Source organism: Corvus moneduloides, chromosome Z, assembly GCF_009650955.1.
Source record: "Corvus moneduloides isolate bCorMon1 chromosome Z, bCorMon1.pri, whole genome shotgun sequence".
NCBI classification, from domain to species: Eukaryota; Metazoa; Chordata; class Aves; order Passeriformes; family Corvidae; genus Corvus; species Corvus moneduloides.
Window position 1 is genome coordinate 54,321,877 of NC_045511.1, and position 19,309 is coordinate 54,341,185.

The window sequence follows — 19,309 nt, forward strand, 5'->3', positions numbered from 1 at the left end:
TAAATTCTTTGTCTATTTATACACAACTAACCTATTGCACAATCCTTTCTTCTAAGGCTTGCATTTTTACTTCCTGCTCAAACCCTCTTTGCTGTTTTTTAATGAACAATACCTTACTCTCTATAAAAACACAGTTCAGCTTGAACAGACATTTGAGCAGTGCCTTCTTCTCTTGTTTTTTAAATCCAGTTATTTGTATTATCCTTTTCTGGCTGCCACTTGCCATCTGTTGAAAGAGAGAACAATCAAAAGGGAACATTAACTCACAAAATATACACCATGAAAAGTTGCTTGCAAGGCCTGACTAGTATTTACTACTTCTCTTCCAATAAAATGGGAAAACACACCAAAAGGAATGAATACTGGTACAACAAATTTTAGCTCTCACTGCCTGCCGCAGCAAAGACACCTGAAAGGCGGTAACGGACTAGCCTGAGACCCTCAAACTGCAGCCTGCAGTGGGCCGAGCCCCCAGGTCTGGCATCTCCTCTCCGCACCCAAATGCCCGGAGGTTCAGTCCTTCGAACCCCTGCTCCGCTGTCGGAAGTGCGGGCCGACCTCCCATCGCCCCGCAGGGGGAACCCCGCCGCCCCGATGCGCCATCGAGGCGCGGCGGGCTGGCGGCAGTCCCGCTCAGGAGGTGAAGAGCGAGCCCCCCCGGCTGCGGCGGGGAGCCTTCCGGCGCTCCCGTACGGAGGCCATGGGAACGGGTGCTGTGCCAGCGCCTTACGGTGCGGTGCGGTTCTGCGTTCCGCTCCGCTCCGGCCCGTCTCGCTGCCCGCCAGGCGCCGCAGCCCAGCGCGTTCCCGCCTTCCCCCCTCCAGCCCCCGGATGTGGCGGAGCGGCCGTTCCGGGACGTTGTTACTGACGCTCCGCCGTCGCCGGGGCCTCCGGCGCGGAGCCGCAGGGGGATCCCGGCCGGGTAAGTGGCCCCGGTGGGGCTGCCCTTCCCCTCCCCGTTACCGTGCGGCCGGGCCTTGGCGCCGAGCGGGACACGGCTGGGGTCCGCTGCGGCCGCCCACGGAGCACCGGCGTTCCCCGCGGCCGCCTTCTCTCCTGTGCGGCACGGCAGCGCGCTGCGCAGTGCCCGGGCTCCCCGGGGTCCGAGGCGCTGGTGGGCGCTGGCACCTGCAGCGGGAAGGCGGCGCCGAAATCCCTCTGAGGCGGCCCCGGCAGCGCAGCGCTCCAGGCCCGGCTTCAGCGCGGAGGGGGAAGGGGCGGTCCTCCCTTAGAGCGAGAGGAGGGGGTCCCCTCGAGGCGCGGGGAGGCGGGGGCAGGCGGGGGCCGGGTGGCGGAGGGCGAGCTGGAAAACGCGCCGACGCTGTTTCGGAGTCTGGAAATCACCGTCGCTGTTGCTCGGCAGAACTAAAATTGTGAAAGGCGGTCTGGCAGGGGTGTGTGTTGGTCTACAGGCAAGCTGGAACAGGCTGGCTGTAAGAGTCAGGAAAGAGACCAGGGATTTCTGACCCTCAGTACCATTTTCTCAGTATACTGGAGAAACTTTTCGAAATTTCAAAGCCACATGATGGCTGGTCCTCACAGGGCAGGTGAGCAGATACTGCTACAGCCAGATAATGAAGCCACATCTTTTTGGTGAGGGCTTTCTGCCCTTTTGGTGAAGGGAAGGCATTCTTGCCCCTCTGATGAAGTTGGTAGAAACTTTCGTTACGAGAGTCAGTGCTTGATTTTTTTTCAATTACAAAGCAATATGAAGAGATCAAAATAATATTCAGCTTGTACCTCAAGCACTCGGTGTAGAATTTAGAAATGTAGAAATGCCAAGATTTGCTGTTTGTGAAACTTTGTTTCAGCGTCCTGCACTTTATTTTGGTCCCTTCTGTATTTGAGAGATGACTTTTGACTATTTCTGTCATGTAATTCAGTGAACAGATAGTGCACAAGAAGTCTGTTGGTGCTTCCTAGCAAATAGAAGTAGCTTTGCAGAACACTTTTATTCGGTTTTTCTACAGTTTGGGAGTAGAATACATGCATTCAAGAAAAAAAGAAAAAGATTGAAATGCCTCTTTAGACAACTGAATTGTACTTTCCCCCCTTCCATATAAATCTCATGTGACAGTGGACAAGTCACCCTGTACTCATTGAAGTAGCTCTTTCATATTTAAGACCTGTAAATTGAGATAGGTACAACAAAACTCACAAGTGCTGAGTCTTTATCACTGCAGCTTAGATCAATAGAAGCTATGCTTTGAGCTCACCACTGCTGTAAAACATAGGTATTCCTGAAACACCAAAACCACATAGCTGCAGACATCTAAAATTTGACAGTAGATTGGACACTTGGTTTAAATCTGAGTTTCCCAGATTCCAAAACAGAGAAACAATTGTTCCAGGCCTCAGATGACTCTTGTCTTGCTGTTTATAAAGTATTCTGGTACCCCTGGTAGAGGGTTGGGTTTGTAACCGGGCAGAAACACCAATTTAGTGTAGTGGTTTGGTCCAAGATACTCATTACTGTTTATTTTCTGTGAGATAAGAATTAGGAGAAACGCAAAGCAGGCACCAAACTTGAAAGAATATAAAGAAGTTTATTTAACAGACCTAAAAGAAGAAAAAAAGTTATACCACCTTCAGAACTCTCCTCCTCCCCCACCGTCCTCCCTTCTCCCACTGACAATGTAAAAAGACAACCCTTGAGATGTTCAGTCTGTTTAGCACTGCCATAATAACCTTGTTCAGTCCATTTAGAAAGAGAAGTCTCTTCTTGCTCATGCTATGAGAACATTATCACAACGAGACAGTCGCCCGGGTTGATTCTCTGCCCACATGTGAGTCCCTTCCTCCCGACTTGCAGCTTTTCCCGCAACTGCTTTCGAGGGTCCACTCCTGAAGTTTTTTGGGGTACCATTTGAGGGTTGAGCCGTTCAGAAACAAGAACAGAGGCCCTTCTCCTTCCCTGGGAGCAAAGGATCTTCCTCATCTTGAACTTTAGGACTATCTCTGGGAGCATCTCTAGGAACTGAGGTTTTCTCCTTTCCCATTTGGAGCAAAAGTCCTCATCGCTTCCATCTCTCCCTGTCCAAACTTCTCATGAAATTACAGCTGCGTCAGCATCTGCCTATCTCAGTGCAGGTGCTTTTGCTCACGAGTTGAACACTCCACCCCCCATATCTTCATGAAATTACAATGGGATACTCTGACATATCATAACTTCACAACAGAATTTCAGCTTTAAGCATCTCCTCTCTCTCTTCCCTCAGGTTTTCAGCTCTTCAAAGCAATAAAAGGGTTAATCTCACCTCGGCCTTCCAGCTTTGCAGCTGGAATATTGAATGTTTCTTATCACAGTGGAGAGGCGGGAGAGCCAAGCCGCTCCGGCTGCCCACGGCAAAGCAGTGGGGTGGTTCCGCGGGTGGAACAGGGCCCACCGGCTCCAGGATGGCCGTGGCCCAGCCTGGCCTGGTCAGAGCAGGGCCTGGGCTGGGCCCACTGGGCCCCGCTCGGGCCCCGCAGCCACCTGTCCCAGCGCCGGAAACGAGAGAGAGCTTGGGGGGGAGTTTGTCTATTCTCAAGTGTGGATCACAGAGGCGGTCACAATTTTAAGTGGCTTAAAGAATTGTCCATATTCAAACTGGCCAGCTGATAGGTTCTGTCAGGTCCCAGAGGAAGCTGTAAGCACCCCTTTGCAAGGACATCCCTTCCGGGACTCAGCTTGCTAACCTATGACATGCCTACTGAAGTTTTTCCTATCTCTTGTTTCCTTAACGTTGCAGTTATATTTTTGCACGCAAGCATGAAGAAATAACCATCAACAACCTTTGTCACTAGTCTTTTTACAAAAATGACACTAAAAAAAATCTTAAATATTAAGAGCTAATATTCAGACTGCATTTGTTGCTTGCACTTCTCTATTGACAATGAAGATTAGTTGCATTTTCTATTTTGTACCTGTTGCACCTTTATACTTTTACTGTTAATTTGTCAGGACTGTAAAGGTATTGATTTTAACTCTTGTAAACTTTTACTTTATTTTAAACAGTTTAATTCTTACTAACTAGGAGTAGCTACTGTTGATTACCTAACTGATAACTAGCAGCAGTTTTATGTCACAGGACTCTTAACAGGCTGGAGAGGTCTTCAGCATATGATACTGTAAACTAACTCCTAGTGAAGAAATTGTATAAAAAGCTGTGAAGCTGTGTCAGGGGAGATTTAGATTAGATTAAGGTTCTTCACCCAGGGGGTTGTTGGGCACCGGAACAGGCTCCCCAGGGAAGTGCTCACAGCCCCACACCTGCCAGAATTCAAGAAGTGGTGTGACTCTTGTGCAGGCCCAGGAGTTTGACTTCAATGATCTTTGTGGTCCCTTCCAGCTCAGGATATTCTTGATTCTATCATTCATACTTATATGATGACCATTTCTTACCTTTAAGAATTAACTTTTTTTCCCATGTCTCTGGCACATAACATAGTGTGGAATCAAAATACCTGAGATCTCAAACATTTTGTATATATTTTTTCTTTAAAATACATTGTTACCAATATGTAGCTTTAAGAAATTAAGTGATACCTGCTAAGTTTGGATTTCACTTACTCCCTGATTCTATTGTTTGGTTCATTAAAAGCCTTAAATATTTTCTTTCTTTCCATCCTTGTTGTGATCTCATTATGGTAGCTAAGTATTTCTTATGTCTCATAGGTCTCATAGGGAGCAGGCTTTTTAACGGATGTATTTTTAAGTTCCTCTGGGTTTCTTTATTCTTTTAACATATTTGTCAAGTATATAGTTCAGTTGCTCAGTATGATAAATTATATTTAAGCAGATTCTCTCTGGGTTTTAGATAGTATCCACTGTTACCCATTCTCTTGTACAGTACATGTGACATCTTTTATAAAAATTAAGAAGTAATTTTCAGTGCTACACACATAGTATTTCATTTCTAAAACTTCAATTACATTTTAAGAACTATCAAGAATGGCTGTACAGCTCTCATGTCCAGTTCATTAAGAAGCCAAGATCAGAGAAATATTCCTTTTCCTCTATCACAGAAAGATTTTATTTACAATGTATCAGGTGTCCATCTCTGTCAGACCTCTTTTCTTAATTTTATTTCCTAGAATGAAATAAAGAGAATTTTCATTTTCGTGACACTCTTCTGGCTTTCTACCTTACACTTTTTATTTCCTTTTTGTTCTATGCATATTAATATTACCGCCATGTCTTCTGCCTTGAAATTTCACTTCTTGCTTTTCCCACAGGTAGCTATTTTACTTCACACAGTTATCTTTCTTCAGGCCTTATTGGTGCTGCTGCTTTCTGTGTTATCACTGTTGATCCTTGTCCATAAATCTCAGTCTGTATCTCAAAGCCTCTGCCACTTTTTCCTTAACTTTGCAAGTTAGGATTTCTTTTTCTGTTTGTTCTTTTTGTGTGTGTATGTTTTGTCCGTCATAAGCGTTTTGCCTTCCTATTTTGAAAATTCTGTGTAATTACTTGCATATATTGATAGTGATAAAGTCCATGCAAAAGCATCTTCTCCATTGTGAAGTATAATCTGACGGAATTTTTTATCTAGTGGAATATATTTTGTAGTATGTGCTTAAAATACTTGCCATCATGCAAACAAGATTATCAGTTGACTGATTAACTGAAATAATCCACTGGAGCTTTTTTCTTCTGTCTCAACATAACATGTATACTTTTTAAATGATACTCCCAATGCAATAGGCAAATATTTAGTTATCACATATTTGTAAAAAAAAAACAGTCCTGAAACTACACTGAAAAATCAGTCATAAAATCTAAAACAGTATGAAGTGTCTCCACACTGCCTTCGTGTGGATAAAAATCTAACTTTATGCCACTTAAAGTCAACTTTTTCTTCATTATGAAACACTTTCTGGTTTTATTGAAACTGAAGGAATTTAAATTTTCTTCTGTAGTGATAAGGGATTGCAAGGATTAGAAATAATACAGTGTAAATCCACAGGAACTACAGGAGCTTCTTAATAGTAATCATCTTTCTATAAACATACCTGTAGTTTCTTTCATGAGCTAGTGAGTAAAGGAAAGGCAGAACAAGCATTGTGAAAATTGCTGCTTTTCTTCAAGCCTTACTGATTATATAAACTCTCAGTTATCATAACTTCATACTTATTTTTAAAAACATCTTCGTGTTCTTCTCAGGATGTATCATTCATGTTTCTTTCATGTAACCATTTTTGCTCCAAAGAACATTTATTTTAATGACTATTACAAGCTCAGCCTGTCTTCTCATCCCCTTGCATTCATCTGCCTTTTTGCCAGTTCACATTCTGTTAATGTAGGTCAGTGAATCACTGTCGATGGACATATGCAGAGAGCACAGAATAGTGTTCAGCAGCTTGTTCAGTAACTCTTCTGTACATGAGGCAATGCTATATTCTTCATGTGTATTAGCTCACTCAGTAATGAATTAGTGAACTGTATTTTATTAGTGTACTTTCAGTCTCTCATGTCTTGGACTTAGGTTTTGGTTGTTTGTTTCTTTTAAAATATAGGTATGGAATGGTTTTATTTTACATTTAATACTTAACTTTCCTACCACATAAAGTTCAAGTTTCTTTTCTTTTTCTGACGTGAGTTAGTCTGTTGCTGCTTCTTAGACCTTCCTAATCATATCACTGCTCTTCTGCCCTGTCCTGAATGCACTAGATACCTGCCTGGAATACTTAATTGACCTAGTTCCCCCACTGGCCTTCTAATATTTTTTCCTGCATAGGAGATCCATTCTGATGTGATCAGCAATTTTTCATTCATCAAAGTCCTTTCACCTTCTTTTTTTCTCTTTTTTTTTTGAGAATGCCTGTAAGCTCATTCACATTGTGTTTGCTGATTACTTGGTTTTTGGGTTGTAAAACGCATTTTCTTTGTCTTTTGGTATTTTGTTCTTCTCTAAGTAACTGCATTTAAAATGGTAAATGTAGGTAATGCTCAAAGATAGTGTAAATTTTTCTTAATAATTCAATATTGTTAAATATAATCTATGTATACTATGAAAATTCCAGAATGGTTTCTTCTTTGCAATAACACCTCTCTCCACCCAGTTTTATTTCTGACTAGGCTGCTGCCAACAGCATGCCCAGAATGCAGATAAACATGAACCCTGGCTCGCAGACATTAGAAAATCAAGTTAGACATCATATAGCCAGTGGGGTAATGTGTTACATTACACTTTCTACCTTCTCTGCAGTTCACTGTACTTGACGTCAGTATAGAGGGAAAAGGTAGAAATGGTTGTGGATGGAAGAAGGAAAAAAGAAGTTAGGAGAAAGTATGGCATGAATTATTGTAGAGTAGATAATGAAGATGCAACAAGAGCAAGAAAGTATCAAAATACCCTACAGAATATTACAGTTCTGTTTTTTTACCAGTATGTAACTGGAATATAAAATTGTGACATATGGGTATCAGACATCGATTTTCTACTGAACGTGAGGTTCATAGAATGTGATGGGTTAGAAAAGACCTTAAAGATATCTAGTTTCAACTCACTACAAGCTCCCTTTTAAGTATTGAAAGACTACAGTAAGGTTTCTTCAGAGGCTTCTCATCCCCGCACTCAACAGCCCCACCTCTCTAAGCCTGTCTTCATAGCAGAGGTACTTCAGCACTGCGATCATCTTTGTCACCCTCCTCTGGAGTTGTTCAAACAGATCCATGTCCTTCTTGTGTTGGGGGTCCCAGAGCTGGATGCAGTGCCCCAGGTAGGGTCTCCCCAGGGCTGAGTAGAAGTTTGAGTGGTTAACAGAGGATCATAGAGGTTTAATTATCCCTTAAGGTGGAACACCTGTTATCAACAGATCTTGCAGATCTTCCTTGTCCATCTGCAGGTAACTCTTCCCATGTTTTGGTGGTGCAAAGCTTAAATGTAGATGGCTGTTCCATATACATGTAAGGACAATATCGCAGGAGAGGGAATAAAATGGAAAAAGAGCAGGATGAGGATTAATGGGGAGACTAATTAGGAGAATTTTATGTGTAGCGTATTGGAGATACGTGATTTTAATCTTCTGAGGTAAATGGTAAATGCTGACTAATGTGGTAAATGTGACATGACAAAAGATAGCCAGGTTTTTCTGTGTAGCAAAAACCGCCTCCAACACACATACCTCCTCCCTTTTGATTGTGTCTGACAGACAGTTTGATTTGTCCTAAGATGAAAACACCCAGTAGGAATTGTCCTAAGGTAAGAACATCAGCTGAGAATTGCAGGAGGAACTGTCTGGTTGGTTGCATAATTGATGTATTCCAGAGATGGGAGATTGACTTTGGTGCACCTTAACCAGCAAAAGGGTATAAAATGTTGCTGGAGACTGGGCAAACTGGTCTCCCGAGCTTGCAGGTAGCTTCTGGGTGAAACACCTCCCCCTACCCCCCAGCAGGGATGCCTGCAGGGTACATCCAACCCAAAGGCAGGGAAAAAACCTTTTGGAGGTTTGAATAAAAAAGCAGTAAGATCTGGTCACATACACAGATAAAATCCTACAGTAGTTCCATAGGTAGTTTGTTGTTTTGTAATTGAGCATTCTGTAAGGCCAAAGACTGTAAACCTGTATGTTTCTAGCTGAGCCTCTGATATAATAATCCTTTAGACCCACTTAGATACTGCATTAACAATATTTAGATACTCTATTAGCATTAATTCTAATCATGGTCATCCACATAATCACTGTCATATTTCTTGTGCCTGACTGAGTCTTCTCTCTGCCACACTGCTATAATTGGCATAGTTGGCAGGACAACTTAATCAGGCATATTGAGCAGAGCATTTGCACACCTTTAGAAGGAAATTTGTGTGTTCAAGCACAGGAGACTAGAAGTGGACAGTATGTCATCTCTCAAAAGAACTTTTACAGTAAATTAATCTGCCTGGTTTGAAAGATGCTTCCAGATACTGATTTGCTGCAATATTTGGAGGTATAAAATAGGCCTGAATGAATTATATTTGGAAGTGTTTCCATATTTAAGTTACTTTTCGGAGTAACACATCCACGTCTTAAATCTTCTCAGTAAATATGATATTGGAATGATTTTGTCTCTGCAGGAGACAGTGTAGAATTATCTGAGGGACTTCATCTAGTTAAAAAGATGTATGTGTACATGCGTCTGTCTTGAAATATATAGGATGGTGTAATCTGCTGTTCATGGGCTTTCCTAGAACAAGGCAGCACTCTTTACTAGTCCAGATAATTCATTAGAAAATATTTGTATAAGGTACTGATATAGTGAAGTATGATTATGTATTCTATGCAGAAATTTCCATGGGTTTGGTTTGTTTTTTTTTTTTTTTTCATTTCAGTGAATAGATTTAGGTCACTTTATAAGGAATTAAAAGGAAAATTATGTTACATAAAGAATTGTTAAATAAGAAACTTTGATTTTTTTTAGTTTTCCGTTTCTGTGTATACAATGTAGTTTAGAATTTCTTTGTATATGCTATTAATGGACTTTAATCTTAAGCTGTGTATATTTAGTCCTCAAAAGTGTCCTTTCTCACTTCATTCTTTAGTTATTCAGTGAAATTTCTTGCACTGTGGTTTGGTTTTTGAAGACTTCAGTGATAGGACTTAATTCTTTCTGATCTGAAGATAAGAATTTAAATGTTCTCACAGGCAACAATATTCTGAGATAGAATCTGATCAGGTTTTGACTAGTTATGTGTTTTTGCTGTTGGAAAGTTGCTCTGATGGGCCAGGTTTTAAATACCAGCTCAGCTTCATTTATGGACCTTACTGTAGTCTTTAGTTCCTGTACCAATATTGATCTTTACCTAAAACTCCAAGTTAATATAGTTAGCAACTTCCTTTTATAACTAAATATGTCATCATAGCCATCAGCTCTGTGATGTGCCTAATCTTCTCTCTTGCAGAATTCAATATCAATTCCAAGTTATCTCAATAACAATGCAAAATGCTTCCAGAGTGTTGCTCTGTTGTACTGTGTAATCTCTGCTTCTCTTAATTTTAAAATTTTATGTTTGATAAGGCTGAAACTCTTACACACTGTTGCTTAATTTTATTCCTCTTCAGTTAATATGGGTGAAATATTCAGCTTAGAATTTCAGTGTTAGCAAATAAGCCGCTTATTTAACTTGTCCAAACATGTTGAAGGTATTGAACTTTAAGGCAAAAACATTCCTGGTCTGAAAAGGGAACACTGACAAAATCATTCAAAAGAAAAAAGAAGAATAATTTATGAAAGGAACTGTAGCTAATGATGCCATCCAGTTGCTTTAAAGTGCTTCTACCTCAACTTTAATGAATTAGATTTGTCAACAGCATATGTTTTATGCACTACTTCTAATGAAGTGGCATACCAGCACTACAGTGTACTTTGAGGTTTATTCCATCAAAGCTTTTTGCTGTCATAAAGTAGACCTTTTTAAATAATAGATACTAAAAACTACATTTAAATAACATTAAGGTTGTGACACAAACACCAAATGACAAACTTCAGGCAATTCAAAGTTAGGGCTGACAACTTGTCATTACCTTGCATTGTCATTTTTTGAAAAAAGAAGCACCCTTGCATGATTTAAGGATTGAATGTCAGACTAACTTCAAATTTCTTGGCTTTTGTGGGCTGGAGTTAGAGCCTTACCATCATTTTTATATAGGTTTTTTGTGGTGTTTGGTTTTTTCTTTTTGCATATCCTCTGTTTTCAGAAAAACAATAAAAGCGGTGGAAACAGTACAGGCTTTGTTGTCTTTGTTTTTAATATAAAACGCAGATGCAAGAGTATTGGTCAAATAACAGGGGCTATCCTGTTGTCAAAATTACATGCTGTTCTTTCAAACTTCCTTTGCTTTTGTCTTTGCTGATTTTCCTATGGAATTTATGAGTTACAGGAATTTTAGTCCTGGAGTACTTGAGCTAAAACCCCATAAAGTATTGACAATTCCTAATTCTCTTCCACGTAAAGAACCACTTTCTTTTTATTGAACACTGCTGCCTAAACCAAGAGTATGCAGAAGGCTTTGTTAAAAGATTTTTAATTACTTAAAATATGTGAAACAAAAGCAAGTGAATAGGATAATTTCTGTTATTTCTTACATATGCTTTCTCATTTTGTTGCTGTTAAATGTAATAGAACTTTCTGTTCAGGTATCTTAACATGCATGTGTAAACACAGTCCTTTCAGTTCTTCTGTATGATTTCTCAAGGTTTGTAAGTCTAATGCAGGCAATCTATTATTTTCATCATCATTTTGTCAACTTAATCTAGCATAAACTGGTAGCTGCTGCCAAGTTGTCAGGCCTGCACCAGTCACTCACTTCAGCCCCATGCCACTATCAGTGCTCATACAGCTGCCTGGTAAATAGGGATAAATTGGCTTGCACAGGCTAAGTGGCTGGTACAGAAGGTTGGTAGGATCCTGTGAAAAAAAGGGTCAGAAAAATGTGGTCTCTCGTTCAACTTGTCTGAATCTCTTTTCTCAGTACAGTCAATCAATTTCTCACCATTCTTTTTATTGTATTGCCATTAGTGCATAATAGTACAGAAACCTAATTTGAATAAAAAGTTGTGATCATTCCGAGAAGAATTGGCTTAGAGAGCTAAATCATCTACTGGTATGGATAAGTAGATTGTTTGAAATCAGAATAGTAGTGTCTACAATGTTTTAAATTCTTAAGATGCCATTTGACTTGGTGTATGTAAATTATGTGAGGTGATGTAAATATAGGGAATGGTGAGAAATACAGACCACTTTGTGCTTAGAGGGTAATAAACTTATCCCTGGTGCACACTGTGATAGAGGGAAAAAATGGAAAAATCATTCCGGTCTGCCTTAATACTAAAAATCAATACTAAAAATTATTTGTTAAATACCCTCATGTGATCTACAGTTGCAATCCTATTGACTTTTGATTCACTTGGGACAAACTTAGAGTTTTTGAGTAAAGTTTAGCTCCAAAGATTAGCATAAGAGTGTTGTGATGTCACTTTTTACCAGCTTATTTAGGAAAAATATCATTTCAATAAATGCTACCCCACTTTTCTATCTTCGAACACTTTCTTCCTTATTCCGAATATGTGCCATTAATTACTTTTCTCATTGGATATTTTGTTTTTGCTTGTAATGTCCTTCAAACTGCTTTATGGTGATGTTCCACTGAAGGCAGTCTTGGTTTGGGACCACTTGCTGGTGGGTGTGTCATAGCAAGCATAATTTATCTTACAGGTTAAAGGAATAGAGTTGAAACTCTAAGGTTCACTGTAGAACTTTTATATAAAAAGAGATTTGATGACAACTCATTCTTCTGAAGGATATTCTGCTAAAGTTATTACTACACTCAGATTTCGGCAGTTACAAAAAGATACAGGCTAAAGCTTAAAAATTTGATTCTAATATAAATTTCCTGCTTGAATCTTATGTGGCTTATTAATTTTTTTTAAATTTGTGAAGTTCTTTGAAATTAATATTAAAAAAAAGAAATTTGCTAAAATGTTAGTGTGACCCTGAGAAAAAATTTTTACTCCATTAGTTTGTCATGTCCTCCTGTCTTTCTATAAACTTGAAATGTAGGCTTCTTTCAAAAAACCAAAGTTTGATTTTTAGTTTTCAGTTGAGTTTTTTTAATGATGTAATAGGCAAGTAGTGCACATCACTTACGCTGTAGTTCCACTTCTTGGCCAGTTATACAAGTCATTTAAGTCTTGTAATTGTGTAAGAAATAATACAGTGCATGGTGCTCAATTACAAGATATTTCTGAACATTTGCCCTCTTAATCATGAAACCAAAGGCTAAGTGGTTTTGGCATTAGAGAATCTAATATAAATTTTATAGTAGGTTTTTTAAGATAGGGAGGAGGAAGCACTTTCTGCATCACAAATCAGCTGATTGTCTTTCTTTTTTGCACAGTAATTTATGACCTGGTCTGGTTCCAAATAATTATTTCTTTTTCCCAGTGTGAATGCATTTAGTAATGATTCATTCTCTCCCTTTTTGTGCTCTTGCCTCTATCGTATCTTGAAATAATATTCTTGACACAGCATCTTCCCAGAAGAAATGGCTTGAATGTATTAGAATGATCTATGAGTATTCTTGAATCATACTTATATGGCATTTCCATGGCATATGTAGTAACAGTATAAAGGTAAATGAACTTCCCCATGAATACAGGATGTTTCTTTCATGAGCTGGCAGCTGTGAGACTCTTTGTTGCCCTATGATACGGAGCTTCAGGCTGGAGCTTAAAAGTGTTGTTTAAGATGTCTTTGATAAGAATGAAGTTCCTTTCACTGTATCTATTCCTTTATTTTTCTTTCATTCTTCTTCAACAGCAATGGAAAAATATTGAGGATAAATATTCTTTAAAATTGCCACTTGGTTATGTGTCCCTTTGCTTTTGTAGCATCATAGCTGAGAAGACTTGCATTTCCTGCAAAGAAATAAAGATGTAAAATCTTATAATGTAAGTTATCAAGTAACAAAACTGTATCGAAATATAGAGAGGATGCTCTGGGAAGATAAAGGCTGCCACTGAGAAACCAGGTGGAAAAATTATTTATATATGGCTTGTGAATTAGTGAGAAGGTTCTGTCTTAAGATTTTTTTTTATCTTCCCTAATAGTTACAGAACTGAAAACCAGTTAGACGCAAGGTATAGTTTTCTGCAATTAGTTTGATTACCATTAACTAGGTGTGGTGTAGGCCTACTTCACATCAATCAGTATATTTATACTTTAATATAGTGTTCTACAGATATCTTTTATGTCTTCTATTTCTATTCTCTTCAGTAGTGTTTAAACCCTAAATCATATATAATCTGTGGGGTTTTATAATGTATAAAGCTAGCTGGCAGGAGTCATGAGCTCTGCTCTGAATATAAACTGATAATTAACTAGAAGTCAAGTCATAGTCAGGGCTCAGCACTTCACATAAAGAGGCTTAAATCAATGTCCTTTTAATTAAAACTGACAATACCATTGGTCTGTGTGTTACTTATATTTTTTTTCCTCCTTTAAATATCTCTTGATCTGATACTTTTTTTAGAATAAAACATACAGATCAATCCAATGCAGACCTGTGGTAGAATCAATATACTGCTGAGTATCAAGACTGTGCTTTAACTAGCCATGCTAGAGGAAAACAGAAAGTTCCTGAAACTCTTCACTAGAAAGGAAAACAGAATTAAAAGGCAAGCAGGAAGATGTCTGGCCATGAAGATGAGTGAGTCATCATGAAGAGTCAGTTACCAGCCCAAACTGTTAAAGGAGCACTATAAGGCTTCTGAATTAGTAGAAAGCATAATTCTCTTGCTGTGGAACTTTAAACACCATCTATGCATATGTTTCTGCATTTTGTTGTGATTTTATAGATTTGTAAAAGATGGCCTTTTACTGTTTTGGTATATACTGACGTAAGTGCTAAAGAATCTTTTAAAATGGTTTTGATTAGGCTTAAATTAAGTCCATGCATGGGACAATCATCTGAGGTATTTGAACCAATACTTCACATGAGTCTTCCGATGGGAAGCATCTTGGTTATTATGTTTTCTTTTTTCATAGCTAGTAGCATTTCAAAATCTGAGTGTAACTTTCAGTTAAAATACTGAAAGTAATAGACTTTCAGATAATTAGAGACTGGTGTGTCTATGTGAAGAAAATATTTTATTTTAAAATGCATTATGCTTTGATTAATCACATAAAGTTAAATATAGTGCTAATTATACAATACTGTGCTTCATTAGAGAAATCAATTACTTTTAAATTTATACAGGTGAAGCAGAGTGTTATGTTCTTGAGCTTACTTTGAGGACAAGCCAACAGAGTGGAAAATGATTACAGATGACATCCTTCTGCAGAATTTATTTGCCTTGAACATATTTCCTGTTGTCAAATGCTAACCTTTTTTAGACTGTTGCTGGTGTCATTGAATATAAATTTGTCCTCCTTGAAATTCTGATTTATATTACACTGTTAGGAACAGCCATTTGGTCAATCTTAGAAATGTAAAATGATCTTGAAACATCCTATGAGATGTACTAAATTGAAATTTTTTGTATAATCTTTTTCTTAACTCAGTTAGCTGATGACATGCGATTGTCATTTCTTGCAAGCAGGTTTTTTTTTCCTCAAAACTGCTGGCTTTTTGAAACGCAATTACAGTTGTTGGTTTGCTCGTCCTGTGAGTCAATCTATGCTAAACAAGGAGCTTATCCGAAACCCTTGGCAGCTTCAGTGAAAATTAAAAAGCTTTACTACAGAGATTGTCAAGAGTGAAAATAATATTTGTCCAGTCGGACAGCTTGCTTTTGTAGTCACTAAATGAAAGTTGAGATTCTGTCTCTTCCTTGAAAGCTTCTGTGTCAAGAAGGTAATTTGGACTGTTTGTGGTTTGACAGGGATTATTAAAATCAGATGAAGTGAAGGGGAGGAAGTGTGAAAAAGCAAAATTGACAGTGACACTCTCTATTATTTGCAGCTTGGATCATGATGACTATGTTGATATGATAGATTCTAAATGTTAGGTTCACTGTGGAGATATATTAACCAGCAAATACAGTAAAATGCAGTTAGAGGTTATTTCCTTGACTTTAGAGAAAGCCATCTGACATCTATTTTCAGTGGGAAGTTTGGGAGGGGGAGTGCAACATAAAATGAAAGATTAGAGGGGCAAACAGAAGGAAAAAGGGAGTGGTTCAGAGAGAACTTAATTTTTTCTTTGTGATTTGATTTATCTCTTTTTTTTTTTTTTTTTTTGAGTTCATACTGCTTGCTAGTATACTTCAGAGAGAATAAAACTGAGAATTAAGAATTGGTGGAACAGGTAATGAAATTTTTTTTTGTGTTGACTTGAATTTGGTAGGAATTTTTTTGCATTAATAGTTTTGCTTAAAGTGAGCTCAAGTCTTACATTGCTATTTCACATCAATTTTTCATGGCTTCCATCTTGTATGCTATTTTTAAATAGTGATATTTTCTGCCACTTTGAGATAAATAATTTAAAAACTTAAATTATTGCAATATTCATATAGCTGAATTTTTAATTGCTGAAGATACATTAACTGCCAGCTGTATGCATCTTTTAGTGTCTAGTGAATATACACTGTATTATTTAATCCTAATCCTTTCTTAATCTCTTAGTTGTATAGGTAAACTTTCAATTTTTGAATAGACTAGGTAGTGCAGAAGTAAGACATCTGATTAGTCAAGTTTGAAGAGTGCTGTCATTTCTGTTTTGTTTCCTTTTCTGTTTTCCAGAATGGGAACTTTGTGAAAAATTGTATTTTGGGAGTTTTGAGTGTAGAGTCTTATGATTTTATAGGAAGTTAGGGAGCTCAAAAGAAAACAGGTGACACATGAAAGCCTTTGCTGTTATTTAGCATAGCCATAACTCCATATCTTTCAAACAATGTCATGCAACATTTGAACAGTTAAGCCATGCCAGCATCTCATCTTCACCTATCTTACAGTAGAGAGAAGCGTATTAGCATCCAGAGTGATTCATCTAGCAGAACAAAAGGGATAAGGGAGCAGAATGACTGAGGGAAAAGAGGTTGCAGAGAGTTGTTTGCAGACTTGCAAAATAAGGACTGTCATGAGAACAGGTGGTGGTGTTGAAAACACACTGGGGACACTGGTAAAGGAGGTGCTCAGGTAACTCAGAACCCGATGTAAGAGGCAAGTTCCAGACCCTGATGTGGACTGAATGGGCAAATGTGAAACACAGACAGCCACCCTAAAATAAGAAAATGTATGTAAAAGACAGTCTTGCAGGGAAGTAAATGTCATCTATGTATCTTCGGAATCCATGTCATCACAGACTAACCTGCCTGTGTGACCCAGGAAAGCCAGCTGATGTAATCTTTTTGGATTTCAGCAAAGCTTTTGATACTGCCTCTCAGAGTATCCTTCTGGACAAAATGTTTGGCTTACAGCTGAATAACTGTGTTATGCAGTGGGTGTACAATTGGCTCATGAGTCAGGCACAAAGGGTTATGGTAAATGGGATGACATCAGACTGTTGTCCAGTCACAAGTGGAGTTCCGTGGGGCTTCATCCTCAGCCCAGTTCTGTTCAACATAGTCATTAATAACTTGGATGCAGAACTTGAAAGTAAGTCTAGTGATGACACTACTGTTGTCTCCCTTGAGGGCATAGAGGCCCTGCAGAGAGACCTCACCAAGTTAGAGAGATGGTCAATCACCAATTGTGTGAAGTTTAACAAGTGCTGGATTCTGCGCTTGGGATGGGGCAACCCTGGATGTGTGCATAGACCAGAGAGTGAGAGGCTGGAGAGCAGTGCTGCAGAAAGGGACCGTGGGGTCCCGGTCAGTGGAAATTAATAAGAGTCAATAATGTGCCTTAACAGGCAGGAGGGCAAACCAGGCCCAGCATCACCAGGTGGTCAAGAGAGGTGATTGTCCCGCTCTGCTCTGCACTTGATTGGGCCTCACCTTGAATAAAGTATACCCTTGTGGGCAGCACAATATAAGAAAGACATTAACCTATTGGAGAGTGTCCAAAGGAGGGTTATGAAGATCATAAAGGGTTTGGAAGGGAAGCCTTATGAGGAGCAGCTGAGGTCACTTGATTTGTTCAGTCTGGAGTAGAGGAGACTGAGGGGACCCCTCAGTGCCGTCTTAAACATCCTCATGAGGAGAAGCAGAGGAGCAGGTGCTGACCTCTTCTCTGTGGTGACCACTGACAAGATTCAAGAAATGGTGTGAAGCTCAGTTGGGGGTTTAGTTTACGCATCAGGATAAGGTTTTTCAGTCAGAGGATGGTTGGGCACTGGAACAGGCTGCTCAGAGAACTGGTTACCACACTGAGCTTGTCTGAGTTCAAGAAGTGTTTGGAGAGCACTCTCAGGCACGTGGTGTGACTCTTGGAGTGTCTCTTTCCAGGCCAAGAGTTGGACTTTGATGAATCTGGTGGGTCCCTTCCAACTCAGGAAATTCTATGATTCAATGGTATTCTTTAGATGCTTTGTGTACACAACTACTTCCAAGTGCAGAAATAAAAAATTATCACAAACTATAGTATTCTAAAATAGAAGAACATTTAAAATTCAGTTCACAGTTAAACTTAGTTAAACTTAGTCTAGGTTAGTTAGGGTTGTGGGAGAGCTGCCTTTCTTGAATACACAGATTTTACCATGTTATTTAGCTCAATTCCCATAATTTTGAGAATATCCCTGTTGTGTTGGAATCCATCTCTGTCTCCTGGTATCTAGTTTTCATCAAAGGGGAGATTAACTGAATCAAGCTACATTTTCTACTGTCTGTCATCTGTGGAATTCATCTGAAGAGCAAGGAGAGGGAAATAAGGAACTCAAAACCTAGCATTTCAGTATTTGCAGTGTTTTAAGTACAAAAAGTAAGATAATTGTTTAGGGATTCAGAAAGTGGCAAATCAGAGGAGATACACCTGGCAACAGTGTGTATTGATTACTTTGTATAGTTCCAGAGTTAATTTCAGATTTCTCATTGCTTGTTCATGTTAGCATGTAATGGTTGTACTGAGTTTTATTCTTACTGTAAACAACAGAAAGCATTTCACAATTTATACAATATAGTATTTTTACTGCAGGTGTAGTGCACATGTTTACATTTTGGCATAAGTTAGTCTGTGAAGATGTAATTTAGCATTTCATTTCTTAGTGAGATGTGTAATTGAGCTCAGATCCCTTTCCTTGTATAATTCATTTTTAGAGCAGAGCTTTCAATTGTGGCAAAGGCATGTCTTTATGAATTTTTTAAAGGAAACAATATAACACCAGTGTTTGTGATTAGCAGAAGTTCTCTTTCCATCCTCCCCTCAAAGACTAATTCATACAAATGTCAGGGAAAGGGCTTGGAATCTTTTTCTAAAGACATTTCCTAAGAAATGAAGGATACCAAAGGATTTTGGTGGGCCTCTGTGGAGGCCATGGTCACCAGAAGCTAGTTCACAGGGTGATTAAACAGTTCTTGTTGATTTCTAAGGGCTAATCTCCTCTTTACATTTCTGTCAGTGTTTTATGTAAAGGGATGGTTTGTTTGGTAGAGTGTAATGGCTTTTGTTCCCAGAACCACTGCAGCTAGAAAGTAATGCTGTATTTTAGTAAAGTAACACATTAACCTTCTGCCTGTTTCTGATACCAGCTGTTGAAAGCTTGTTGGAATAGTAAAATAATGTAAGCAAAAAAAAAGTAAAGTAAGGGCATTATACTAAATAAGCATTTTCAGTAGTTTTAAAACATCTTGGTATTATGTCAAATTGAAGTAAATTTCTACATTTCAGAAGTCACATAAATGAAATGAAGTTGAGTACAAAGTACTTGAGAAGAAACAGGATTTTGTACTTTACTAAACATTTTC

The 19,309-nt window shown here is 38.8% G+C and overlaps 2 protein-coding genes across 12 annotated transcripts in view; one reads left to right on the forward strand and one right to left on the reverse strand.

Moving 5' to 3' along the window:
* The window catches only part of SLF1 (SMC5-SMC6 complex localization factor 1), a 34,657-nt gene extending 33,426 nt beyond the window's left edge, over nt 1-1,231 (reverse strand). For 2 of the 6 annotated variants that reach the window (XM_032095243.1, XM_032095248.1), the window contains exon 1: nt 113-637. In XM_032095243.1, the coding sequence (XP_031951134.1) occupies nt 113-259 (147 nt within the window). In that variant the 5' untranslated portion in view covers nt 260-637. The other 4 variants (XM_032095246.1, XM_032095244.1, XM_032095245.1 and 1 more) reach the window with 4 other exon arrangements.
* KIAA0825 (KIAA0825 ortholog) overlaps nt 826-19,309 on the forward strand; it is a 239,763-nt gene continuing 221,279 nt past the window's right edge. For 4 of the 6 annotated variants that reach the window (XM_032095237.1, XM_032095239.1, XM_032095241.1 and 1 more), the window contains exon 1: nt 826-922. The gene's annotated coding sequence lies outside the window, so the exon portion shown is untranslated. The remainder of the gene's footprint in view (nt 923-19,309) is intronic. The other 2 variants (XM_032095242.1, XM_032095238.1) reach the window with 2 other exon arrangements.